The sequence below is a fragment of the Pan paniscus genome, chromosome 8 (genome assembly GCF_029289425.2).
Source record: "Pan paniscus chromosome 8, NHGRI_mPanPan1-v2.0_pri, whole genome shotgun sequence".
Taxonomy (NCBI): Eukaryota; Metazoa; Chordata; class Mammalia; order Primates; family Hominidae; genus Pan; species Pan paniscus.
The window spans coordinates 33,811,171-33,838,952 of NC_073257.2; the positions used below are offsets into that span (position 1 = coordinate 33,811,171).

At 40.4% G+C, this 27,782-nt stretch overlaps 2 protein-coding genes across 5 annotated transcripts in view; both read right to left on the reverse strand.

The window, feature by feature from the left end:
• Nucleotides 1–27,758, reverse strand: LOC100967595 (uncharacterized). The gene is made up of 2 exons (XM_003806694.5): nucleotides 20,854–27,758; nucleotides 1–301 (listed from the first exon to the last, which is right to left on the reverse strand). Exons 1-2 carry the CDS (start codon nucleotides 21,018–21,020, stop codon nucleotides 1–3), a joined length of 468 nt encoding a protein of 155 aa, XP_003806742.2. The 5' UTR covers nucleotides 21,021–27,758.
• Nucleotides 1–27,782, reverse strand: part of NEBL (nebulette) — a 395,768-nt gene that overhangs the window by 346,662 nt on the left and 21,324 nt on the right. The window lies entirely within an intron of this gene.

Consider the following 27,782-nt stretch of genomic DNA (forward strand, 5'->3'; position numbering starts at 1 on the left):
TTACAAAAAAGTCATTTTCAGCACCTTCTTAGATACGTTGAACTTTTCTTTTATGCCCTGGAATTTAAATCCATGCTTCCCTTTGGTTATACCTTCTGGTCCCAGAGACAGCCTTGCGGACTTGGCCCAGTTGCCTGGATCTGGTTCAGGAGCTGCCTGGATGGGCGGCTTGTAGAGACTGAAGCTGACTCTCCACAGCCACCTGGCAAGCGTTGGCCAGCTTTGCAGCCTTCTGGTCTCCCCAGCCAGCTTCCTGGGAGGCCTCAGGCCCTTCTCGGCTCTCCGTTCTGCCTTACCAGGCCTATGGGATGAAGTGCAGCTGTCCGTTCCTCAAGCCTGGTACCCCCCATAGAAAGGAAAAAAAAAATACCACATTTGGAATAATAACAACTACATTGCTGGTTATGTTTCAAAACCAATCCATCTTCAAAATCAGGGACTTCTTTTGTAAGCCTCATTACAGCCTTAAGTATAGAAATGTTTATATTGTTTGCTTTGTTTGGTTTCTTACCTAGATACTGAGATTAGAGTGTGGACCCCTCTCAAGCCAGTGTCACATAACTAGGAGCTAAAAGATCAGAGAGAGAGAGAGAAACAAAAGCATTCTATATTTTCAAATGCATTAGTTCACCCAGTGTGTGGACTCTAAAGAGGGAAAAAACAAAAATAGTAGATTTTCAGCATAAGAGATTTAGTCGTAGAATATTAGCATACACCATCTTTTTTTCTGGAAGGGAAGCTACAACTAAAAGGAATCATAAAGACCAACTAACCCAATTATTTAAAGAGGAGGAAACTGCTGCCCAAAAGTTAATGGCTCAGATTAAGAGTGTCAAAGAGACACACAAGCCAATTAGAAGAAGCCTCCACTGGGCCAGGTGCGGTGGCTCATGACTGTAATCCCAGCACTTTGGGAGGCCGAGGCGGGTGGATCACGAGGGTCAGGACTTTGAGACCACCCTGACCAACATGCTGAAACCCTGTCTCCACTAAAAACAAAAGAAAATTAGCCAGGTATGGTGGTGCACACCTGTAATCCCAGCTACTCAGGAGGCTAAGGCAGGAGAATCGCTTGAACCCAGGGCGGGGAAGTTCCAGTGAGCAGAGATCGTTCCACTACACTCCAGCCTGGGTGACAGAGGGAGACCCTGTATCAAAAAAAGAAAAAAAAATCTCCACTGGCCAAAGATGGGACAATATGAATATCAATAGGAATTACTGCAACTGATTCAATACACTCAAATGCATCCATGGTTTTATAATGAGTTGATAAGATGTTCCTCCCACTCCTTTCCCTCTTCCCAAAAAAAGTAGAGAACAATTTCCTGATCCCCACTGAGGGAGGCTGCCAGGACCCCAATTCATTATTCAGAAAATGGATCAATAACAGAAAATAATGACAAATGGATCTTGCTTTTTCTTTTCAAACTATATTTCAAGATATCAAATATGTAATGATGAAAAATTGATCCCTACTAAAGAATTCCAACTAATAAATGCAGAAAGAATGATGGAATTAAAAAATTTCCAGTTTGTGACTTCTAGAGAAGTCCATTGCAAAAACCATTACTTAAGGTAATGTATGGTTGATGAGGAACCTTATAAATGGTGGACCAGGTATACAGCTAAATCTTCTGACCAATCTTAACTCACTGAAGTTGGGACAAACAGATACTATGTCTCTCCCAATGAGATATACTAGAAAGTACATAGCACCAACTATACAGCAATCTTGCCTAGAAAAAAAAAGAAAAGAAAATTTGAGCCAGAATATTATCAGGCCTGTTGATCTATGAGTTTATATGAAACATGGGGATAAAGGCACAAATTAAATGATACTGGAAGGAAGCAATCAGCCCAATCCAGAATGTGGGACATGCTATAAGGCAAAAACCTGATTTCTGCAACAAATAAAGGGAATTAAAAGGGGGAAAGGAGTGGAAGGGGACTATTATAAATTTAAAAATATTTAAGAGACAAAGCTGCCAATTGAATAAATGTACTTAATTTGGCTCTTAACTTGAGCAACTACTAAAACAAAACAAAACAAAAGACTTTGCAATTTGCAATTGAAAGAGATAACCAATAAAATGTGAACATGAACTGGGTTAAAAGGAATTAAGTAATTATTATTAATGTTTTGCAATATTGATGTTGTAGGTATTTATACATACAACTAGGTACTTATTTGTTAGGAATGCATACTAAAATATTTTGGCATCTATATTTTTGTAAAAAGGAAGTTAATGACTCGGTTGGGACTAGAATCTGCTCTTATGGTACCCAGCACACATTCATTTCATTATAACCAAATTCAAAGGAAACACAAACAGTAAATTTTTTTAATTCTTAAAAAAGAGCAACACCAACCATCACTTGTTTTCTCTCTTCCCTCCATTAGTAAGACATGTATGTTTGAAGACCATAGACATTTTCTTCCTCTTGAAACAACAAAAACAAATAAACAAGATTACATAATAATCTTATAGATTACAGTAATTACAGTGAGGTTTTCTGCACTGGGTGAGTTAACCTAAATGTAAAAAAGGAGAAGAGGCTCCCCAGACCAAAAATGTCACACACACACCCCCAAGAGCATTTCAAATACTCATGTACACTTTACACGTGTGATATGGAAGGAATGACACACTGAGCCACATAACCTTGATTACTGTATCAGATTAAATTTAATCTAAAGAGATAACACACAGGACAACTAAGAATCTGTAAACATACAGAGCTGAAAAATCCACAGTAAGGATCCTTAATTATTAAAGATATAAAAGAAATGGGTGTCTAGAAAAGAAAGTTCAGAATGGAAAGGGCGAGAGAACAAAAGCAAAAAAAGGAAGATGAACAAGAGAACATCATCAACACATTTCCAAATCTCAACTCTCAACTTATCCCATAATTGTCAAAACACATTTTTTAAAAGTGTGACAAAAGTGAAAATGTACTCAAAGCATAAAAATATAACATTGAAAAAAAACAGAAAAGATGGTCCTCAAACTCCCACTTGAATCTCCATCTTCAATGAACAGCATGAAAGAAGGACATACAGGGTTTAAGGCTGTCAGTGGGCTAAGTAAGAGCTGAATATCATATAAGCCACATGCATATAAACTAGAAACAACAAAGTTTCAGAAACAATGACAGGTGCACAACTTTCAGTGTGTGGTTCCACATGTAAGCAGTTTGGAAGCCACCACTCTAGAATTCTGTACCCTGCTAAATTATCCTTCACAAGTGAAGGAGAAATAGCAACTTTCTCAGACAAACAAAAATTAAAGGAATTTGTTGCCAATACACCTGCCTTGCAAGAAATGTTAAAAGAAGCTCTTTAAAGAAAGAAAATGATGAAGGTCAGGAACTTGGATCTACATAAGAAAGAAAGGACATTTTTTAAAAAGGCGTAAGAGGTAAAATTAAAAATTTTTTTAACTTTTTTATTTTATTGTATTTTATTTTTTAATAAAAAATAAAATATTGCCCAGGCTCTGACCTCAAACTCCTGGGCTCAAGCCATCCTCCCACCTTAGCCTTTTGAGTGGCTAGGAATACAGGCATGTGCCACTATGCCTGGCTTCTTATTCTTAATTGACCTTACAGAATTTTGTTCAAAATAATAATAGAAACAATGTATTCAATTATATATGCTTATATAGAGATATTTTATGTATGTATATATGTGTATATAAATATCTATGTACAGACACACTCATATATGCTTTTGTATAAGTGAAATGGATGACAAAAAGGAATGAGAGGGAGGAATTAGAAGAATTAGAATTATTTTATTATAAGGTACTCATATACCCATGAAGTAGCATAGTGCTATTTGAAAGAGGATTTGGATTACCTGTATATTGCAAACCTCAGGGCAACCACTAAAAAAAAATACTTTAAAAAGCAGTGTAATGGATATGCTAAGAAAGGAGAGAAAATAAAATCATATAAAATGCACAATTAAAACCATAAAAATTAGAAACAGTATAAGACAGAGAAATGAAAGAACAAGGGCAAAAAATTTAAAATAGTAAAAAATACGGCAGATATTAACCCAATTAAATCAATAATCACTTTGAACATCAGTGATCTAAATGCACCAACTGAAAGACAGAAATTTTCAGAATGGATCAAAAAAATATGACCTAACCATATTTTGTCTACAAGAAACCCATTTTAAATACAAAGTCGTATATACATTTAAAGTAAATGAATGGAGAAAAAGATATCATGATAACACTAACCAAAAGAAAGCCCGAGACGCTATGTTAATTTCAAAACAGGGTAGACTTCAAAACAGGGAAAGTCATCTGGGACAAAGAAAGCCATTACATAATAATAAAGGGGTCAATTCTCCAAGATGATATAACAGTCTTTAACATGTATGCACCTAACGACAGAGCATCAAATTACACAAAGCAAAAACTGATAAAACTGCAAGCAGAAACAGATGAGTTTACTCTTACAGCTGGAAATTTCAACACCCCTCTATCAGTACCAGACAGATCCAGCAGGCAGAAAATCAGCAAGGACATAGTTGAATTCAACATCAGCATCAATCAACACCATATCATTGACATGTATAGACTACTTTACCCAACAACAGCAGAATACACACTCTTTTCAAACCCACATGAGACATTCACCAAGACAGACCACATTAAATACACCTTAACAAATTTAAAATAATAGAAATCATACAATGTCTTCTCTCAGATCACAATGAAATTAAACTAGAAGTCAATAACAAAAAGATAGGAAAATCCTGAAATATATGGAGAATTAAATAACACACTTCTAAATAACACATGGTTCAAAGAATAAATCTTAAGATAAATTATAAAATATTTTGAACTGAATGAAAATGAAAATACAACTTGTCAAAAATTGTGGGATGCCACGAAATCAGTGATCTGAAGGAAAGTTATAACATTGAATGCACGTATTATAAAAGAAAAAAGATTGAAAATTAATAATCTAACTTTCCACTTTAAGAAACTGGGAAAAGAAGAGCCAATTAAATACAAAGTAAGCAGAAAAAAAGAAATAATAAAAATTAGAGCAGAAAACAATAAAATTGAAAAGCAGGGACTCCATACAGAAAAAAATGTCAATGAAACCGAAAACTGGTCCTTTGAAAAGATAATAAAATCAATAAGCCTCTAGCCAGGTTAAGAAAAAAAGAGAGCAGACACAGATTACTAATATCATAAATGAAAGAGGGGCCATCATTACAGATGCCATAGATATTAAAAGGATAATAAAAGAATACTACAAACAACCCTATGCTCACACATTTATTAACCAAGATGAAATAGACTGGTTCTTTGCAAGACACAATCTGCCAAAACTCACACAAGAGGGAACAGACAATCTGAAGAAGCCCATATCTGTTCAAGAAATTGGATCAATCATTAACAATCTTTGAAAACAGAAAGCACAAGGCCTAGATTAGTTCACTGGTGAAGTCTACCAGACATTTAAGGAAGAAATTATACCAATTCTCTACAATCTCTTTCAGAGAATAAAAGCAGAGGGAATACTTCCTAACTCATTCTTACGACACCCTCATTGCCCTAATGCCAAAACCAGACCGAAATAGACCATACTGTATCCTCCACAGCTGAGTCTCAGTGGGCCTGTACTCTGCTCACTGTGATAATTTTCTCTGTACAAATAAATAAATAAACAAACAGAAGTAACAAAATCAAAGCAAAAAACAACCCAGCTGGAGAAAAGCACAGGACTGCAGAAAACCAATAAAAGCAATGTGGAAAGAGACAACATTTCCATATGTTATTGTTTTCGAATCCATGTAGAACCTCTGGTGTGTATGACAGGTCATGACATAGAACACTGCTTCAAGATTGAAACAGAAGCAGCATCTTTTTTCTCCCCACTGAACTAGTTATTTCCTCCAACCACAAAGTTTGGGAAAAGGAATAAGGAGAAGAAAAAAATAAGAAAATGAAAGGTTCATTTGGCAAGGAGCTGGGTCCCAGTGCCCTTGGGTGCCCAAAGTGAAATTGGTAAAAGTTTCCTGCTGTTGTATTTTTTGAATGGTCAATGCTAACTTTGCTTCCTACTTTCTGCAAAAAGGCAGATACAGCTTTCTTTTTTATTTTTGTATATGTATGCATATATTTACATTGACATGTAATCATAATACCATAAAATTTATCTTTTTAAAATGTATAATTCAGTCAGTTTTAGTATATTCTCAAAGTTATGCAATAATAACCATTATATAAATCTAGAGCATTTTCATCACCCCAAAAAGAAACTCAGTACTCATTAGCAATCACTCCCCATTATCCCTATTCTCCAAGAACCTCTGGTAACTGCTAATCTACTTTCTGTTTCTATGGATTTGCCTGTCCTGCACATTTCATATAAATGGAATCATATCATATGTGGCCTTTAGTGTCTGATTTATCTAGCTCAATGTTTTCAGGATTCATCATGTTATATTAACAGCATGATCAGTGCTTCACTCCTTTTAAGGGGTGAATGGTGTTCCATTGTATAGATGTACCATACTTTGTTTATCTACTCGTCAATTAGTGGACATTTGGGTTGTTTCCACTTTTTAGCTGTTATGCATAATGCTTCTGTGAACATTCATGTACAAGGTTTTGTATGGACGTATGTTTTCAATTCCCTTGGATATATACCAAGAAGTAGAATTACTGGATCATATGGTAATTCTTTGTTTAAATTTTGAGGAAATGCTAGGCTATTTTCTAAAGTAGCTGCACCATTTTACATTCCCACCTGCGATGTGTGAGGGTTCCATTTTGTCCACATTCTCACCAACATTTGTTATTGTCCACCTTTTTCACTATGTCCATTCTAGGAGGTATGAAGTGTCTCATTGTGGTTTTGATTTGTATTTCCCTGAAGAGTGATGATACCAGGCCTTCTTTCATGTGTTTATTGACCGTGAATCTTCTTGGGAGAAATGTCTATTCAAATCTGTTGCCTATTTTTAATTGGGTTACTTGTCTTTTAATAACTGAGTTGTAACCATTCTTTATAGATTCTGGGTACTAGTTCTTTATCAGAAGAATGATCTGCTAATATTTTCTTACATTCTATGGGTAGTCTTTACACTTTCTTGAGAGTGTCCTTGAAGGACAGGTGTTTTTAAATGTTGATGAAGTCTAATTTGTATTTTCTTTTATTGCATGTGTTTTTTGGCATTATATATAAAACCACTGCCTAATCCAAAGTCACAAACATTTACTCCGTTTTCTTCTTAGAGTGTTATAATTTTAGCTTTCACATTTAAGTCCTTAGTCCATTTTGAGTTAATTTTCTATGTGTGTGAGGTGGGAGTCCAATTTTACTCTTTTACCAGCTTTCTTTTTGTGACACTTTCAGTTTGATTCTTGAAGCTGCAGCCCTCACACCATTTACCTCAGTAGAAGTCATGGCTTCAAGGTAAGAAAAGGAGATGATGTTTTTAACCTAATGAAATTACTGGTTAAATCATGAAAGGGAAAATGTACTGTGTCTTGGGAGGCCAGGCTTAGCGGTGGGGGCTCCTTACTGTGGGTGAAATGTGACCTGTTACAATTTCTCTATGATTCCCCAATCAGTGTGGGGCAGTCCATAAGGGGTTGATGAAGAGCAAGTCCCAAAGCCAGATTCCATCTTAATTCTACAGGCTGTGTGCCTTTGAGTCAAGTTATTCTCTTTTCTGTGTATCAGATCCTCCCCATCTTAAACTAAGAAGAGAAAACAGAGAATCTTCATAGAGTTGGAAGGATTATGTGAATGAATATAAGGCAAAGCACTCAGAACAGCATATGGCACGTTGTGAACACCCAGTACATATTAGCTGTTATTATCAGGAAAGATCCCATCATATCAATCCTAAGGGAATAGTTTCCAAGGAAACCTATGTCTCAAAATAATAGCCGTGTAGGGTTTGGTTGGGTGATGTGGCTGTCATGATGACATCTCTGATTCTCCCAGGTGGCTGCCTCAAATCCGAGAACCTTAAGGAGCTTGGGGACCACTTGATGCTGATGGTCATCTTTGTCCTGTGTATAAGTCAATCTCTGTTTTGTTTTCCACAGACCTACACATTTACCAAAGGCAAATTCTTAAAAGGGCTGGGCACAGTGGCTTACTTACGCCTGTAATCCCAGCACATTGGGAGGCTGAGGTAGGTGGATCACTGGACGTCAGGAGTTCGAGGTCAGCCTGCCTACATGGTGAAATCTGGTCTCTACTAAAAATATAAAAATTAGCCAAGCATGGTGTCACGTGCCTGTAGTCCCAGCTACTCAGGAAGCTGAGGCAGAAGAATCACTTGAACCCAAGAGGCAGAGGTTGCGGTGAGCCAAGCTCGTGCCATTGCACTCCAGCCTGGGCAACAGAGTGAGACTCCATCTCAAGAAAAAAAAAAAAACAATCTAAGTAGGTGCCAAATTTTCCATCCCACCAGAAAATAAGACTACAGTTGAATTAAGTCATGTCCTACTCTCCTAGACTCAAAGCTGTTTTATAAAGACAATGTATTCTTATTTTCTACAGTATTTTTGTTTCCAGGTCATCTAGCAACAGTGTTAAAAACCCTTTGTAATGCTAAAGACAGAGGGCAGGATTAATTCTCTTAGTCTCATTTGTTTCCAGAATTTTCTGCATATGTTTCCTAAATTTTAGAAGACACTATTCAATCATGTAAACTCACATTATAAGCAACTTTAAGTCTTCTTCCAAGGACTACCTTTTACACGGTCGATCCCTAATTTTCCGGATTTGGACAAGTTTCCATTCAAAAGTGATGTCCATCCAGTTAGAAAGCTTCTAGAACATTTTCCTTCCTACTCTCACAACTATTCCATCAATTAGTGTATGTTTAGCAATTGCAAATTACTTTTTTTTTTTTTTTTTTTTTTTTGAGACGGAGTCTCGCTCTGTCGCCCAGGCTGGAGTGCAGTGGCGCGATCTCGGCTCACTGCAAGCTCCGCCTCCCGGGTTCACGCCATTCTCCTGCCTCAGCCTCCCGAGTAGCTGGGACTACAGGCGCCCGCTACCACGCCCGGCTAATTTTTTGTATTTTTAGTAGAGACGGGGTTTCACCGTGTTAGCCAGGATGGTCTCGATCTCCTGACCTCGTGATCCGCCCGCCTCGGCCTCCCAAAGTGCTGGGATTACAGGCGTGAGCCACCGCGCCCGGCCGCAAATTACTTTTAATATTAGCAGATGCGCAATATAATTAGATGGGGAAACCTTCTGGGATCAAATCATGTCTTGGGTGATTACTGAGTTCTGACAAACATCAGGATTCATTCATCTGTAAGAACATTGTTCTCTTTTCCCCTGGAAGGTACGCTACTCTGCAATGCTGCCGTGCTTAAAACAGTTTTCAGAATTTCTCTCATGAATTCCTCTCAAAATCCGTTTGTGGTCTATGTACACACATCACACACACTTAATATTTTACGCCTTTTTAAAAAACCAGACATGGGATTATTCAGCTCGATTATTCACCCGCTCCACCCTCCATCGAGGGCAACGTTTGTCCAGGTTCCAGTACACCCTTTCATTTCCTCTGGACACCTCTTGTGAGTCATTTTAGTTCAAACAGAGCTTTGTGTGTAACAGGCCCTATTTCATCCCAGAGCTCAAGCTGAGAGGAAAACAGCCTGAACTCAACCTTGGGGACATTCCTCATTCAAGAAAACACATTTTCCTCTTCCAAACTGAATTCAGTAAGAATATAGTACAATCTCTCTAGGCAAATAGTAAAGCCACTGGGTGGGGCGAGGCCACAGGGCCAATGCTGACAGGACAGCCCATCCTCCCTTAACTCCTTTGTGTGGTACTTCCCCATCCGTATCCTCCAAAGGGCTGTTTGAAGATCTAATTTCTCTAGTCTCAGTGAACTTACATCCTAGTTACAGCCTCAGTGGAGATAAAAAAAAAAAAAAAATCTGGCAATGATGCTTGACATCATAATATTTGACAAAAAGGAAGCACTGAGGAGTTACTTCTCAGGCCAGGTGATGCTGCCAACAATCAGCCTCCTGCAACTCCAGGAAACAAGCCAAAGAAACTAAACTGAAAAGCGCTTTTCTGCTAAAGAAAAAAGAAACAGCTCCTATGGGTGCACCAAATCTACTCAGTGAGTGATTCCCCCGGCCTGGGACATCATGGCACAGCCTTTTTGTAGCTGAGTAGAATTGGTGAGGGGTCTACACCACGTGGGCTTCTGTACAGGGAGGGGACTCACCATCCCAGTGGGTCTGGGACTGTCCCAGCCTCAGTGCTGAAGGTCCTATTTACAGTGGTCACCCTACTTTTCTTGGCTCTCCGTGCAGCTGGAAATCCAGCTCTTCCTCCTCAAACCCGGCCAAGATGAGAGATGGAGCCAGAAATTAATTAGCTAAGAGGCAAGGAAGAAAAAGGCAGCCTATCCCTGAGGCAGAACTTTCTGGAACTTGAAAAGCTTTGCCTGGATTGATTAAGCACATTTCTCAAAGAGAGGAAGCCCTTCTTCAATTCAAACACCTTCAGCTGTTCAACCAGGGAGTCCCCAACCTCACAGAAGCCACAGGATCACATCCTGGGTTGGGTATAGACTTGCCTACCAGCCCAGTGGAAGATACTCTAACCCAAACTTTCCACAAGTTTGGTCCTCAAGGCATCTGCATTAAGATCACCTAGTGAGACTGATACAATCCAAGTTCCTCGGTCCACTCCACACTTGCTGGATCCAATTCTCTAGTAATATATTTCCAAAATCTCCATTTTTAAGAAAGCCCCAAATACGACTGGTGACTGTTGAAATCCAAGGACTGCTCTCCTTCCTACTTTTTTGTTGTTGTTTAAAGACAGGGTCTCACTCTCTTGCCCAGCCTGGAGTGCAGTGGCACCATCACAGCTCACTGCAGTTTCAAACTTCTGGGTCCAAGCGATCCTCTCACCTCAGCCTCCCAAAGGGCTGAGATAACAGGCATGGGCCACCATGCCCAGCCCTTTTTACTTCTTATTTCAAACCCTCATCCTCATCACCCACCAACAAGAATCCTCAGAGTCAGCAAAAGCAGGAGAGAGGTGAACTTGTCTTTGGAGCTTCCCCACCTCTCCTTCTGTATCCCTGTCCTATTTCAGCCTTCCAAGTTCCCTTTTGCCTTCCTCTATACTTTCTACCCTACGGCTGGACAAAGCTCGCCAAAGCCTACCCTACTCTAAAGGGTCTCCATGTTCCAAAACCACCTCCACTTTCTCCTTCCCAAACCAGCAAATATTTTATTCACACAGTACATTGCAGTTTGCTGTTAGGAAAGCAATCTGGGTAAATTAATTCCTATCTAGAGCAAAATGACTGACATAGCTTCTTACTCGTCTCTGGATGGAGGAGTTGCTTATTGCCCCCAATGAGTCATGGATTGGTAGAATTAATGGACATCTAGAGACAATATTTTTGGAGTTGATAGGTTCTTCTTTAAATCAGTGCTTTCTGGTGACTTCCCTGACTGGCATAACATTTTCTTAATTTGGCAAGGAAAAATCCCACTAAGTTAGTTGTTAGAAAATTCCTTGTGCCATTTGTCTACAGGGAAGTGATTAAAGCATGGTCGTTGGTCTTAGGTAGATATGGGTCTTAGTCCTGACTCTATCACTTACTGGCCATGTGACTCTGGGCAATGAATTTAACCTTTTACTTGTAAAAGTGGAGATAATTATAATATTTGTCTCAAAGGGTTGTTAAAATCCAAAGAAATATATTTTTTCAAAGTATCTGGCATCTGGTACTTAATAGTAATTGGCATTATAAGAGTCTGTATATAACAAATATCCATCCAAAGAACTGCTGTATTCAGTTAGCCACAGCTATTCTTGCATGCTTAGTCTTCATTGTTAACTGTTCGTATAACCTTGGTGTTCATTTATAACTCTGAAAAACTGAGAAAACATCAGTCAGGACCAATCTGGTTTTGCCCTGGGCAAGTAGAAATCTGTAGAATTATTCCAGTTTGCTCCTGCTCCGTGTCTAAGAACACTATGGCTACTGCTGCCCCATTAGGTTTTCAGTCTTTAAAATCCACTCAAGGTCTTGGTCACTGAGGTTACTACCTCCTTGGCTACTTCTGATAGGTGGCACAACCTAAGCTAAGTGAAACTGGAAGTGAGCCAGGCATGGTGGCTCATGCCTGTAATCCCAGCACTTTGGGAGGCTGAAGCAGAAGGATTGCTTCAGGCCAGCAGTTTGAGACCAGCCTGGGCAACATAGTGAGACCCCTCTGCCATCTCTACAAAAAAATAAAACTAAACCAGCTGAGCATTATGGTATGTGCTTGTGATCTCAGCTTCTCGGGAGGCAGAGGTAGAAGTATCACTTAAGCCTGGGAGACTGGGATCACACCACTGCACTCCAGCCTGGGTGACAGAGCAAGACCCTGAAAAAAAAAAAAAAGAAAGGAAAGAGAAGGGAAGGGAAGGGAAGAGAATGGAAGGGAAGAAAGGAAGGAACTGGTAGTGGATGGAGAGGAGCCCAGCATGCTGCGGATGGTGGGTATCGAGATTTCCAATGGTCAGTGGTCAACTCCTCCTTGCCAAGTCCTCCACCTAGAGGGTAATGATGTCTATAACCCTAAAGAACAAGGTAGGAGGGAGCATGAATCTGGCTTCCGAAAACAGTAGAAACCAAAACAGTCTTATATTATTGGGACAACGGACAGCACTGTCCCAACTCACCGTAAACACTGCAAAATGTGTGCATGTTCCACTGGAAATTTCCACGATCAAGGGGAAACAGATGCATCCAAGGAATGGCCTCTGAGGTGGAGCGGAATGATGGCTTATGGATTCCCACCAAGCTCACCACAAAGAAGCCCAGAAGGTGCAACTGAGGGGCTCTCCCAGGAGACAGAGGGAAGAAATCTTTATATTAAATGGACTGTCCACTTTGCCTCTACCATGATTACAAGGTAGAAGAAACATATAATGAATAGAGGCAATGCACAGCTATTAGAGAAACAAAAAGAGGGGTCAGGGTTCAATAAAATGTCATCGGGAGAGGTGAGGAAGACCAGAAGCAATGGATGAGGACAGAAACACGACAAAAATGGGAAGTGTGAATAATAAACATTATTTTAAAAAAACTATACTCCAGGTTCTATGTTATGTGTTCCAAAATCAGCCTAATCCTCATGACAACCCTGCAAGGTACCCACAGGAGGCTCCGAGAGGTTTGGTAACTTGCCCAGAGTCACACAGCTAAAAAACTGCAAAACTCCATTTTGAACTCAAGTGCAGCTGACTCCAAAACATGTACTTTTAGTAATGACACCAAACTAAACTATTTTTAAAAAAAAAGATTAATGGGACAGAATATCTGCCAAGAAAACAGAGAGCGATTACTATCATTCCAGACACTCTAAGTAAGCAAAATTAAATTAAATTACCAAAAGTAAATAGCACATCGTAATAAATAACAGCCACTATCCATGACTTCATGATGTTCTTATACGTGATCTATTCCTACTTTGATTGTATTTGTTCATTTGTAATTTAGCCTTCAAATCTGTTTGAAAGCAATTCAACAACAAAAGAGAACATGCTCAGTCATCTCTAGTTACAATATGTACACAGAGCTCTCAGATGTTGAGAGTCACGGCTGGCCTAGGAATTTTTATAATCAAGTTACATAGCACTAGTGGAACTTTTTCTGGGAATCTAAGTCAAGCTCTAAAGCCTATAATTCAAAGTAACATGAAGAAATTAGAGAAGGGCATTTTCATTAGCATGAAGCTTTGGAGTTGTGGCCAAAGGTTTTGAAAGAAAATGTAAAATCCAATCAGACAGAATAAAATGATGATATAATCCTGCCAAGAGCAAAAGAAATGCAGAATGTAATCAAGCAGGAGGGGAAATCGGTTGCAATTTGGATGAGGATACCCTACGTCCACTCAAATCAGAGGAAAGAAGAACATAAGGATATCAACCCAGGAGACCAAGGTTGAAAATCCATCGCATCTGAAGGGTGTGGACCACTATCTGTTGTCAAAGCAATTATATGAGGTTTAGCCTCATGTTGTCATAGTAATGATGAAATGGATTTATCTGTAGTCCAAAAAGAATGTGGACATATGGTTCCTCAACCCCAAATCTCTGCCAGATAAACAATTGTATAAGAGGCACGTATTAGCACATGTCGCACCTATTAGCATGGTAACCTCAACCCAACTCCCATTATAGACCTGCTTTCCACAGTGCAACATTTGTCTTGGCAACCTTGGGAAGGTACGGAATTAAATATAGAAATGCCAAAGTCTATGAAAGCCACAGTATTAATAACTTTGTGTGAAGCTCAGAATAATCTTTATACATTAGGGATTAAAGTATATGGAACGTGGTCAGGCACTGGTGGCTCACGCCTGTAATCCCAGCACTTTGGGAGGCTGAGGCAGGCAGATCGCTTGAGGCCAGGAGTTCGAGACCAGCCCGGCCAACATGTTGAAACCCTGTCTCTACAAAAAATAAAAAATAAAAATACAAAAATTAGTCAGGCGTGGCTGCAGGCGCCTGTAATCCCAGCTACTCTGGAGACTGAGGCACGAGAATCACTTGAACCTGGGAGGCGGAGGCTGCAGTGAGCCAAGATTGCTCCACTACACTTCAGCGTGGTTGACAGAGCGAGACTCTGTCTCAAAATAAATGTAAAATAATAACAATATATAAGGTGTATGGAATGGTTGAGAATCTGATATCTTTGAAAATGAGCCAGATTTGAATTGATTTTAGATGTGATTGAGTAAGCAGTGAAAATATGAGCATTTTCAAACAATATTAGAATGTCTGGAAGAATGAGGAATCTACCATATTTATACATTTCATTTTCAATTTGCAAGAATTATTCAAATACTTAGGAAAGTGTTTGCTAAGGTCTTCAGGTTTGCTTTATCAGGCATTTAAAGTGATTAAAAAGGAGATTAGACATATTTATTTACAAATACAATTTTAAATGTTTAAGAAGATGTAATTAAGTTACAAACTGAATGGATTAATGGGAATTTAGTCTGTCCAGCCTGAGTTTATCAAGCATCATTTAAAGCAAACACCCATAAATGATTTGTTCTTATTTCATACTCTATTTTCTAGATTTATATATAGAATAACAAGACATTTACAGTAAAATAAAATCACACAATGAAAAAATATAGTTTTCAACTTGAATAAATCAATACTAATTAAAAACTAATATCCATTTAAAACTAATATGAATTACAATGAGAACACATGGACACAGAGAGGGGAACATCACACATGGGGGCCTGTCGGGGAGTGGAGGGCAAGGGGAGGGAGAGCATTAGGACAAATATCTAACGCATGCATGGCTTAAAACCTAGATGGCGGGTTGATAGGTGCAGCAAACCACCATGGCGCATGTATACCTATGTAACAAACCTGCACGTTCTGCACATGTTTCTCAGAACTTAAAGTAAAATTTTAAAAAAAAAGCTAATATCCATTTTGGTCCCATCAATAATGGAAACCCTGAATCTAATCATGAGGAGACATCAAATAAATATAAAACAAGAGGTATTTGACAAAAAAAAAAAAAAAACCTGCTCTATGCTCTTCAAAAATCTCACTATATGAAAGAAAAGAAAGAAATGTCCCAGATTAAAGACACCAAAAAGACATGAAACAATAAACTGCATGATCTTGGATTTTCTTTTGCTAAAAATGGCATTATTGTTTCATTTAGTGAAATCTGAACGAGGTCTGTAGATTAGATAATATGACAGTATCAATGTTAATTTCCCAGTTTTGAAAGTTATATGGTATTTATGTAAGGGAATGCCTTCGTTTTTAAGAAATACACAGTGCATTATTTAGGGGCAACGAGACATCTTATCTGCAGTTACCTCAATGGTTTCAGGAGAAAAAAATAGCATATAGAGAAAAAGGATAAAACAAATGTATCAAAATATGACCATTTGGAGAATTTGGAAAAAAGCATACAAGAATTTTTCATGATATTCTTGCAACTTTTCTGTTTGTCTAATATTACATCAAAATAAAAGTTGAAACAATGAAAAACTAATATTTAAAGTAAAAGTGTTGTTGTTTTTTTAATGCCACCCTTGAACATCAAAAATCACCCATTGACAGAGAAACACAAAAAAGATGGTTAAAAGCTGAAAAAGTAAATCTAAGAGACTAGAACGAGATTGAATAAAATGAAAAAAAGGGAAAATTCCCATTCTTAATAAAAGTCAGAAAATCTCAGAGTGTGTTATCTGAAGTATGTTAATCTTTCCTCTACCTTGAACCCAAAATTGATAACATCCCTTTGGATGAAGCTCTGATGCAAAGTATGTGAGATGTTCACAGCAAATACCTGTCCCAAGGTTCTACCCATAGGGTGCCTGAGGTCCAGGATTATTCTCCCACTCCACCTCCCACACCTTCAGCAGAACTCCTGTTCTAGAAAATCTTCCTCTTGACATAATACTATATCCTTCTAGGTAGAAGACAGGCCCTGCCCCTGGTATCCAAACATCAACTCCAGCTTGGCCGGGATTAAAGGGTTTTGAATCACTCTCTGTAATAGGACAAAAGACCTCATTCAGTGGCGAAACTTGTAGGAACAACAATTCTCTTAGCACTCTCCTTGGTAATATAACCCACTATTCCTAAGCATTCACTCTTGGTGGTATTCCTAATACACAGACATCTGACTTAAAATATGCCAGCCTTTCTCAGAGACCATGACCAGACGGACCAACCAAATAGCCTAGAAATATTTATGACTTCACCCTGGGTTGCACCAGCCCTGTCTACTAGCACAGCCTGAGCCACCTATGTACTGCAGCCACACAGACTCCAGCTTGGCTTACTCTGACAGCACCACAGGACACCACCCCAGAAATTCCAGATCGCCTTACCACTCAGTCCATGGCAAAACTACCCATTCAGGGTGTATAAGAGAATACTTGGGCAAACAAGCGAGCACAGGAGTCAACAGCCACCTGTGAAACAAACTAAACAAGACAAAGAAGTTTTCCAACAGCGTCAGTTATGAAAAATCCAAATGAGCATCTAAGGGAAATTGTGGGATCCTTTTCTCTATTTAAAATCATGGGAAAATGATTTACTTTTAATATTTCAAATACTCCATGCCTGAAAACAGGAGATAGACTATATCAGGGGCCCCCAATCCCCAGGGCGGCAGACGGTATGGCGAGCATTACTGCTACTGCCTTCTGAGATCAGTGGTGGTATTAGAGTCTCACAGGAGCATGGCCCCTGCTATGAACTGCACGTGTGAGGGATCCCAGTTGTGCTCCTTATGAGAATCTAACTAATGCCTGAAGATCTGAGGTGGGACAGTTTCATCCTGAAACCATCTTCCTGCCCCCCACCCCCAACATCTGTGGAAACCACAAAACCTGTCCCTGGTGCCAAAAAGGTTGGGGATGGCCGGACTATATAATCTTTAGGTAGTTATACAGTGGTGAATTTGAGACTTAAGTGTGTGTGGGGTGTGTGTGTGTGTGGGTGTGTGTGATTAAAGTATAGAAATACCTAACAATTATCCTTTTATTAATTCAACAAGGGTCAACTAAGTACATGTTATATGCATAATGTGAATGTAGAAAAAGAGGAGTTTTCATAAACATGTTCAAAGGGAGGTTAAACTTTAAGCATGAAGCCAGGCCCAGTGGCTCACACCTGTAATCCCAGCACTTTAGGAGGCCAAGGTGGGCGGATCACTTGAAGTCAGGGGTTTGAGATCAGCCTGGCCAACATGGCGAAACCCTGTCTCTCCTAAAAATACAAAAATTAGCTGGGCATGGTGGTGGGTGTCTGTAATCCCAGCTACTTGGGAGGCTGAGGCAGGAGAATAGCTTGAACCCGGGACATGGAGGTTGCAGAGAGCTGAGATAGCACCACTGCACTCCAGCTGGGTGAAAAGAGTGAAACTCCATCTCAAAAAAAAAAAAAAAATCGAACGTGAAAAGTGCTTTATCAACTACTTAGCACAACAATTCAATGCAATAAGTACAACCAGACTCATTTTCAAGGTAAGAAATCCTAAGGTAAAAGAAAGGAGAACATAGACAAATATCAGAAAGATATAAAATGGCCCAATCAGAAGTCCCAAAACAGTTGAAGAGGACCCCAAATTCTAGTCTTCAATCTGGAATAACTGAGTGCCTTGGCAAACCACCCCACTTCCCCAGATCTTAGATTCCCTACGTGTTCAATAAGTGACTTGAACCAGAGAGCTCTGAAGGTTGCTTCCAGCCTTTATGAACAAACAAATACATCTAGATTTTCTATTCTAGGACTTAGCCCCATCAAAAAACATCACAAGCCAGATCAGGATAAGACAAGAAAAGAAAAAAAAAAGCTTAAAATAAGACCATTCCAGAAAAACTTTATATCAAGTTTACTCTTTTACACAGAAAAGGAGAATGGTAATTATTCAATCAGAAAAAAAGAAATGATGATTATTCGAATAAGATACCACTGAAAACTCCAACAAGGAGAGAAGGATTTTTACTTCAAGTATTTTGTGATTATTGACAACAGTCATGTTCTCTGGTCTCTGTAATGAGAGGCATCTGCAGCACTGTTTGTGCCCTTGGAGGGCAGAAAGGTGGCACTGCCAAGGGGCTGTCACTCTACTCCTCCTTTGTCTTTGTATCCACCTCCTAAGGAACAAAGACACAGTCATTGCCCTCAGGCCCTCAGTTACCTTCACTTTTTCCCAGGATTAGGTAACACCTGCAGATGGGGCTGGATGGCTGCTGGTACTAGAAGAAACCTGTGCTGGGCACCGTTCCCCTTCCTTAACACAGTGGCTTCCCTGGTACTGCATTCAACCATCCAAATCGCCCTACAAGGTAACCCACCCTCCTTGGCCAGTTGAGCCTCCCAGATAACCCCCTCTTGCTCAAATAAAATCAGAATGGGGCCGGGTGCTGTGGCTCACGCCTGTAATCCCAGCACTTTGGGAGGCCGAGGTGGGTGGATCACCCAAAGTCAGGAGTTGAAGACCAGCCTGGCCAACCTGGCAAAACCTTGTCTGGACTAAAAATACAAAAATAAGCCAGGTGTGGTGGCACGTGCCTGTAATCCCAGCTACTTCAGAGGCTGAGACATGAGAATCACTTGAACCCGGGGAGTTGGAGGTTGCAGTGAGCCGAGATCATGTCACTGCACTCCAGCCTGGGAGACAGAGTGAGACTCTGTCTCAAAAAATGAAAAAAGAAAAAAAGGCAGATTGGAATAGGAAGATCCAGGTTCCAACCCAAGCCCCATCATATAAGGCCAAGTGACTATAACTAGCTATTCACTTCATATGTCTCTCATCTCCTCTGTAAAATAGTGGTTAGCATGGGCTCTCTCCTGTCAATGAAAAAGTATATAAAATGAAATGAAAAAGTATTAAACATGTTCAAGTATATAAAAAGCCCCTTCAAATTTAAAAAAAAAAAAAAAGATGTCTCTCCAAGCACAAAAAAGGGGTAGATAAAAAGGCTAACCACAGAAGTAAAAATGGCAAAAAAATAAAATAAAAGATGCTAGTGGATAGAACAAGAAACCAAAAATAACACAACCGTTAGATATTACTTTTCATCCAGCAAACTGGTAAAATTGGAAAGATTCGATTCACAAGATAGGGAAAGATGGGTATTCTCTTACATGTTGTCTGGGACAGTAGGTTGCTATTGCCCTTTGGTGTGTTTGATAGTGGCCAACAAAATATGAAATATATAAGCCTTCTGGCTTGGCAAAATCTCTTTCACTACTCCCCTACAGAAATATTCTCACATATGCCAAAGTTATATGTATAAAGTTGTTCAATGCAGCACTATTTATTTAAATGTCCATTAATTGGGGAATGGTTAAATAAATGATGGAACACCTATTCTATAGGATATTAAAATGCCGTTAAAAAGGATTAAATAGATCTATTGATTTGTTCTGACATGAACTGTATTATGGAACTAGAATAGTGCCTGACACTTAGGAACCACTCGGTAAATATCTGTTGAATAAATGAATATGTATACACCTTTTCATAGCACTTTACATAATCTATCTCCTCTCATTCTTATGCCAACCCTACAATATGAGCCAAGTGGCTGTTATTGTGCACTCTGTAAGGATGAGGAAATTAAAATCCAAGGAGGTTATGACCTGCCGAACATCCCAAACATAAAGTATGGAACCAAAACAGAACCAGATCTACCGGTCAGTACTCTTTGGTGGCTGACATCCATTCTGCCTGCAACAAGGCTAACCTGCAGGCAAACCCTGTAGGGAAATGCCAAGGGCTCCGGCAGCTGGAGAGTAACTCAGTAATTGCTTGCTGATTTGGACTGACTGAATCTTCTTTTACCAGCAAAGCCCTCCATTAGGTGAGGCTCGGCTCTCTGGACCGCAGCTCGGGCCCATTGGGCATCTAACAACAGGTCTGAAAGGAGGTCATTCAACAACAGGTCACCATGGAAACCCTAACCCCCTCCTCGCCCCTGGAACAAAATGGAGTGGGAAGGCAAAGAGGAGCATTTGTTAAGCGCCCGCTATGAGCCAGGCACCATGAATAGGGAAAAATTCATCTGAGTCTTCCTTTACAAATCTCCAAAAGAAAAAGAAACTGTGCATTGTTAAACGAAGTACAGAACAGGCCTGCGTCGCTGCTTAATCTAGGTCAGTGATAACTGCAAAGGAAGTTTATTTCATGCAGAGGGTACTCCGTTCACCCCTCTTATAGCTGCACGTGTCAGGCAGCATCATTTACATCACCACGTGGCCCTGTCTTAGCACACCCATGCAGTATAAACCTGCCCCCAACACATACTCTACCTGTTCAAGTCTGGAATGTACATTTCAGCCACACAAGAAAAAAATGACTGGTTGATTAGTAAAGCACAAACACTCTCTCTCATATAAGCTAGAGGACAGCCAATATCTTCAGAAATTTCAGGTGCCATGCTTTCCATAGAGTAGATTCTTCTTTCACTTTTAGCCATCCTACTCCCGCATTATCAGAAAATGGTGAAAATGGTGCTGTGTTTGGGCATTGTTACCTTGGAACTTTCATCTTAATTACAGAAGCTCTTAGCAACCGTTGCTTAGTAACAAACACATTTGAAATAGATTTGTTGACTGATTATGAGATGCTCTGAAAAGTCTGCAGAATGAAATTCACTGATGGAAAAGAATTGCAATGCGCTGGTAAAGTAAAAAATTTTTTTAACAAAAGAAGTATTCACAAAACTTGGGCTATGAGCAGGTCCCAAAGATATTACTGAACTTCTGGAATAGTTTCATAATATTTTATGCTGCTTTATGGCTGGTCTATTATTTTCATAATCAATTCGGACACAATTATCTGACTAAACAGCTGTCGAAGCTCTGGGAGATAGGCCTTAGGGTTTTAGTCAATGCAGAATTCTGCACAGAAAATCAATGGCTTCTTGATTTCCACGGGTCCACAAGGTCCTCCCTGCCATAACGCTTCTTCCCACTCAAGATTTCTGAAGGGCCTGAGGCTTCTAGTGACTCTTCAAGTCAGAAGCAAAAACCAAGGAAAGCTTTGCCTCCGTCTTTCCAATAATATTTCTTCAGCACCTGTTAATAAAATCTGTGATAAAAAGTAGAAATGGAGATGCGTTTAGGACTACATCCATGCACATCTTCCCCAAAGCAAAACCTCAACCCCACACACACTCCCCTCTCTGAGCCTGGGACCTCCTCCTGCCTCTCAACAAGGTCTCATTGTACGTTGGCCATTTTCACCTCAGAAACTAGGAACCTTCGCCCAGTTTCTCAGAAGGGGTCCTCATCGGCAGAGAAAGTCCCTCTCCTCCCTTGTATCTTTCTGGAATTCTTCTCTGACCCTGTTTCTCCTCCGGTGGTTTTTTTTTTTTTTTTTTTTTTAGACAAACTTCTCAAAGGAGGAGCCTCCCTTCACTGGCTTTCCCTTCTCACTTCCCACTCAGTCCTCAACCCACTGCAGGCTAACTTTACCTCATGATTTCCTCTTTCAGTCACCATTGCTGTGGATTCCAGAAAGACTTCAATGAAGAGTAGTGTAAGTTTCCTCAGTCTGCTCTACTCCATAAGTCCTATCTTCCCAGGGAGTCTTTGATATTTACCACAGTTCAAGCCTACATCCCTGAGTAAGAAGAATCCGCCTCCACGGAAGGAACAAGAGAACATCCACCAAGCGAGCACCTGTCCAGAACATTCTATCTGGTTGCCCAGAGCAACTCATATTCCTCACAGTCTGCTTCACCCATTTACCTTAGCTACCCGGCCCCTTCAGCATTTGGACTTGAGGCTGCGGGCTGGAATCTTTGTACTGGCCTTCCTGTCGCCAACCAAATTCAATTCACTCACAGGTTCCTTCATGAAACAAATATTTATCAATCACAGATACTTATCACCATGCCAAGCATTGTTTTTAGGCAGTGATGATACAATAATGTCCAGAAAAAATAACGGAACTCTTCTTTATCTTATGGAGTTCACAGGATGAAGAATTACTCAAATAAATATAAAATGAGTGCTAAGAAGAACTACACAAGGCCAGAAGAATTTACAGTAGAGAGCACTAGCCAGACCAGAAAAGGCATCCCTGTTGACAGTTGAGGCCTAAAGGACAAAAAGTCATCAACAAGACAAAGATGTGTGGTGGGAGAAAGTTCCAGAAAGGGAATAACACGTGCAAATGTCCCAGCTTCTTCTCAAATGACTTATCCAGTATACTGTGATATTATGAAACGTGTACATTGGTTTCCATCCACCTTCATGGCTCATCACTCCCAGGATGCTTGTTATTTCCTAAGTGACTGAAACAATACGTATCTCTTCTGTTAAAGTATGTGGACTTTGGTCCGTGGTTCCCAAAGCAGCTTTGGAATAGCATCGGTGATGAAGGTGAAAGACAGCCCTGTGGTAGAATGTTGGGATTCTTTAGGCCTCAGAAAACAGAACCTCTCAGGCAGAGTTTTATCCTGCCCTCCTTTTTTGTTGTTGTTGTTGTTTTGTTTTTGTTTTTGTTTTTTAGACAGAGTCTCACTCTGTTGCCGGGCTGGAGTGCAGTGGCGTGATCTCAGCTCACTGCAACTTCCACCTCCTGCGTGGAAGCGATTGGCCTGCCTCAGCCTCCCGAGTAGCTGAGACTACAGGCACATGCCACCACGCCCAGCTGATTTTTGTATTTGTAGTAGAGACAGGGTTTCACCATGTTGGCCAGGATGGTCTCAATCTCCTGACCTCAAGTGATGCACCCGCCTCAGCCTCCCAAAGTGCTGGGATTACAGGTGTGAGCCACCACGCCCGGCCCCTGCCCTCCTTTTGTCTGCTCCTTTTTCTCCCCAAGACAGGCCATAGAAACAAAATATGCTCTCACCTTCCCCTACCTTTCCATAAAGAAATTCTCTGATGTCCATTGTCTGATTGTGGGTCACAAGACCCCCATTTCAGAAGGGGTCCTGCCCCATACCCAGGAGGAAGGAATCCTGCACAGAGAGCCCAAGAAGAACCTGAAAGGACGGGACTGGCTGGATTTCCCCACTCGTCTGTTAGGATTAGATCATTCCCTCTGTGTCTAATCACATTTCTCCATGGGTGTCCACGCTTCAATCACACCTATCCGGTGAAGCGTCCCAAAAAGGCCCAAGAGAACACGGTAGTGAGAACTTCTGGACAGCTGTTCCTGGAGGGGGTGCAGCAGGGGAGGGCATGGAAGTTCTGTAACCCTTCCTCACCTTACGCACCTCCTCATCAGTATCCTTTGCAATAGTCTTTCTTTTTTTCTCTTTTTGAGACAGAGTCTGTCTCTGTCACCCAAGCTGGAGTACAGTGGTGCAATCTCAGCTCACTGCAACCTCCGCCTCCTGGGTTCAAGCGATTCTCTCACCTCAGCCTCCTGAGTAGCTGGGACTACAGGTGCCTGCCACCACACCAAGATAATTTTTATATTTTTAGTAGATACGGGGTTTCACCATGTTGGCCAGGCTTGTCTCAAACTCCAGACCTCAAGTGATCCGCCTGTCTTGGCTTCCCAAAGTGCTGGGATTATAGGCATGAGCCATCGCGCCCGACCTGTAAGTCTTTCTAATAAACCAGTAAACATAAGTAAGGGTCTCCCTGAGTTCTGTGAGCCACTCTAGCAAATTAACAGAACCCAAGGAGAGAGTTGTGGGAACCCTGATTAATAGCCCGCTGGTCACAAGCACAGATAAAGCCAACTGGAGCTTGCGATTGGCATTGGAAGTGGGTGACGGGGGCGGTCTTGTAGGACTGAGCCCTCAACCTGTGGGATCTGGTGCTATCTCCAGGTAGATAGGGTTGGAATTGAATTAGAGGACACCCAGCTGATGTCCACTGCAGAACTGATCACTTGCTTGGTATGTGTGGGAAAATCCCTCACACATCTGGTCACAGAATTCTTCTGTGTTGATTGCTGTGGGGTAAAAGCAGAGGAAAAACAGTTTGTGTTTTTTCCACTCAGAACTCTCCCCTTAGGGAGGTTCTCTACTTAAGTTATATTCCTTTTTTAGCATATTATTATTATTGACTTCTAAACTAAATAAAGGCTCCCATTGCAAAATCAGAGCAACGATTATTTTTGAAAGACTAAGACTGAAGTATGAAATAACGAAGGCCTCACTTTTAAATTATTTACAAAATAAATAAATAAAATATGGGCCAAAAATATTTTTCTCTACTTCCATAGCCTCATTTATGTGCGGCTTGCATCTTTTTTAAACTAAGGATTTATATCGAACTGTTGGAAGCTTTCGCTTCTCATCAACTTTCCGACAAATTCTGCTCAGAACAGCTGCTACCATAAAATTTAATTTGCTACTTCCCAAAAAAGTCACTTTGGTGTAAAATAACTTTGCCTTCCTGCTAATATTTTACAACCAATTAAAGCTGAAATGATGGCTGGGAGTCTACCCAGTGAGGCTCCAACCACGGGCTTGCACAACTACAATATGTGAAGAAAAACATGAAGTCACATGTGCTGAAGAACATACAATATATCTCCAAACATTTGCACTGCCAAGAAAAGAAACTCGTGGGGTTGTTTGGCAAATATAAAAATGAGATGTGAAAACTTCAGAATTATTATCTGTGTAAATCCATTTCCATGTTTCAAAAGTTTAAAAGACAGAATCATTACATGTTCCTAATTAATCTTTATAGTAATCATTCTTTGCACATCTTCTGTACAAAAGTCACACCCGAAGCCAACAGCCTGGAGACACCATGTTATGGCATTTATTATGAGCTCACAAAATGAAAACTTTCTTCAGATGTTTTCCTAGGTGTCCAAATTATACAAGAAAATTAATAGGAAGTGGAATTTCACCAACCTCTTCAACCCTGGCTGAAGAACAAGGTTCCGTTGTCAAAACTCATTCACACCAAGGTGGTGCTCGATGCTCAAAAGAGGTGAGAGGAATGTTTCCTCAGCCAAGCCAAGGAAAATTAATGACCACCACTCAGAAATATACAGACTGTTAGGGCAATTCCCTGACCTCTGAGCATCACTGAAAGGCAGAGATGGGAAGGATGAAAGGAGAGAGAGCAAAGAAAGGAACTGAAGTCATTTTTGGAGAAACAAGACTCAATTCTTCTGCAGGATTTTTCCAAGTTCCATCTAAAGCAATCTAGGCCAAAATTATATTCAGGAAACAAAAGATATGTCTTTGCACATATAGCAACGCACACCATGTAATTCACCCTGCTTCAGTCAACGGTCATGACTTTGTCACTGATGATGACAGAATCCTCCTGCGTCATCACTCATGTGGTGAAACTTCCAGGGGGTCCAACTCCCTCAAGGACCATGGCTTCATGATAACTCTTGGTTCATTTTAATGACAAAATGCACTCTTGTTTACACGCAATGGGATATCATTACAGTAAATATGTGACTGTCCCTTTAGCACGAGTGCACACACACAAAAGTCCTTTTCTAGCCCATTAGTACTTTATTTTTACAGCCAGCCAAAGTGAAAAAAACTTAAAACCTAAATCACACATCACGTCACTCCTCTGCTCAACACCCCAGCAACTGCCCCCCTTAGTCAGAGCTGCCCAGATTCTGCAGTACCTGTAATGGTTTACAGGCCTTGTAGGGTCCCCACCGTCCCCAGGCCCCTTCCTCCCTTCCACACAGTCTTCCTGCCTGGATTGCTTTTCCCACATGCCCCAGGTTCACTCCGTGCCCTTGCTATTCCCTTGCCTATACCAGGTTTTGCTCCAATGTGAAAACTAGACTTCCCTGACCAACTTATGCAAAATTGCAAACTCTCCTCCAACCCCCTGCCCAACCTAGTGAAACTTATCTCTTCCCCTGCTCGATTTTTCTCTATAGAACATATCCATTTCTAATATTTTACTGATTGTTTGGTTTTGGGTTTTGTCTGCCTCTTTCCACTAAGAAGCTCCACGAGGGCAGGAATTTTCCTCTACTTTGCTCACTGCCACATTCCAAGTACTTAGAACAGCGCCTGGTTCATAGGACAGCCTCTTTCAATATTAAGTAAATGAACAAATGAATTACATCATTACTGAATAATAAATGAAGAAGTGAGTGCATTTCCGCTATCCAGAAATGGGACAGAGAAGGCAAGCCGTCCAGGGCCTGTGAGGAATGCAGGCGGAGTCAAGTCTGATCTTACTTCCACCCAACACAGCTCAATCCATGATGGATTCTCTTTCGGGCTCATCTGTCTGGCCACCCCTTGACTTCCAATGATCATCAACGAATCTCATAGATTGGACCCAAAGGACAGTGACACCAGTGTAATATTTTAAATCCGTTAGTCCCAAGAATTCCAAAGGCATCCAATGAGCATCTCCCCACCTCCATTTCCCAAAGTTATACAATGCCCCTGGGCTATTCCTCACATCACAGGCTACAAGGACAATAGTATCCAACATTGACAAACCTCAACATAAATCCGCGGGACACTGAAGTGGGAGGATCACCTGAGCCCAGAAGTTCAAGGTTACAGTGAGCTATGATTATGCTACTGCACTCCAGCCTAGGAAACAGAGCAAGACCCTGTCCAAGAGAAAAGAAAAAAAAATCCAGAGCAACAAAAGCCAAAAAGAAACAGGAAGAGGATAAAATTTCATCCAAACTTCTAACTATTCTGCCCAATTGCACATCAAGTAATATTATACTTGGTTCAAGCACAAACTCCACTCTGAATTTAAGAACCTCAGAACAATAATTTAACTTTCTGTTTGGAGAGAAAAGAAAGACTAATGAGTCAAGCTGTAGTCCAGAAATCCAATGACTGCAGTATTTTCCTTCTTTATTCTTCTAAAGTGAAGAGTGACCTTGAAAAAAACAATTGTACATCAATTTCCTTGTTTGTAGCAACATAAATAATAGAATAACCCCACAGAAAACCAGCACCACCTTATGTACTTAGAACCAAAGTCTTGGTCTCCTTGGTCTCAACCTCCCTTTTCAGACTTGGTGGATTTTATCTGGCTGAGAAACTCCAGTCTCCTAGGCCAAAATTGTCCACCCCACATCACGAGCCTTCTAGCTCACAAATGTGCAATGACCGTGAAAATAGGTAATATTTATGGGTCAGGCACTTTATATGCATTATCTCATGTAAACCTCTCAACAACTCTTGGCAGTAGATGCTATTATTCAATATTATCTCCCATTTCACAGATAATGAAATTGAGGTTGGAGAGATGAAGTGATTCCCCATGTGGATCTAGAGCTCAAAAAGAAATAAGTCTGG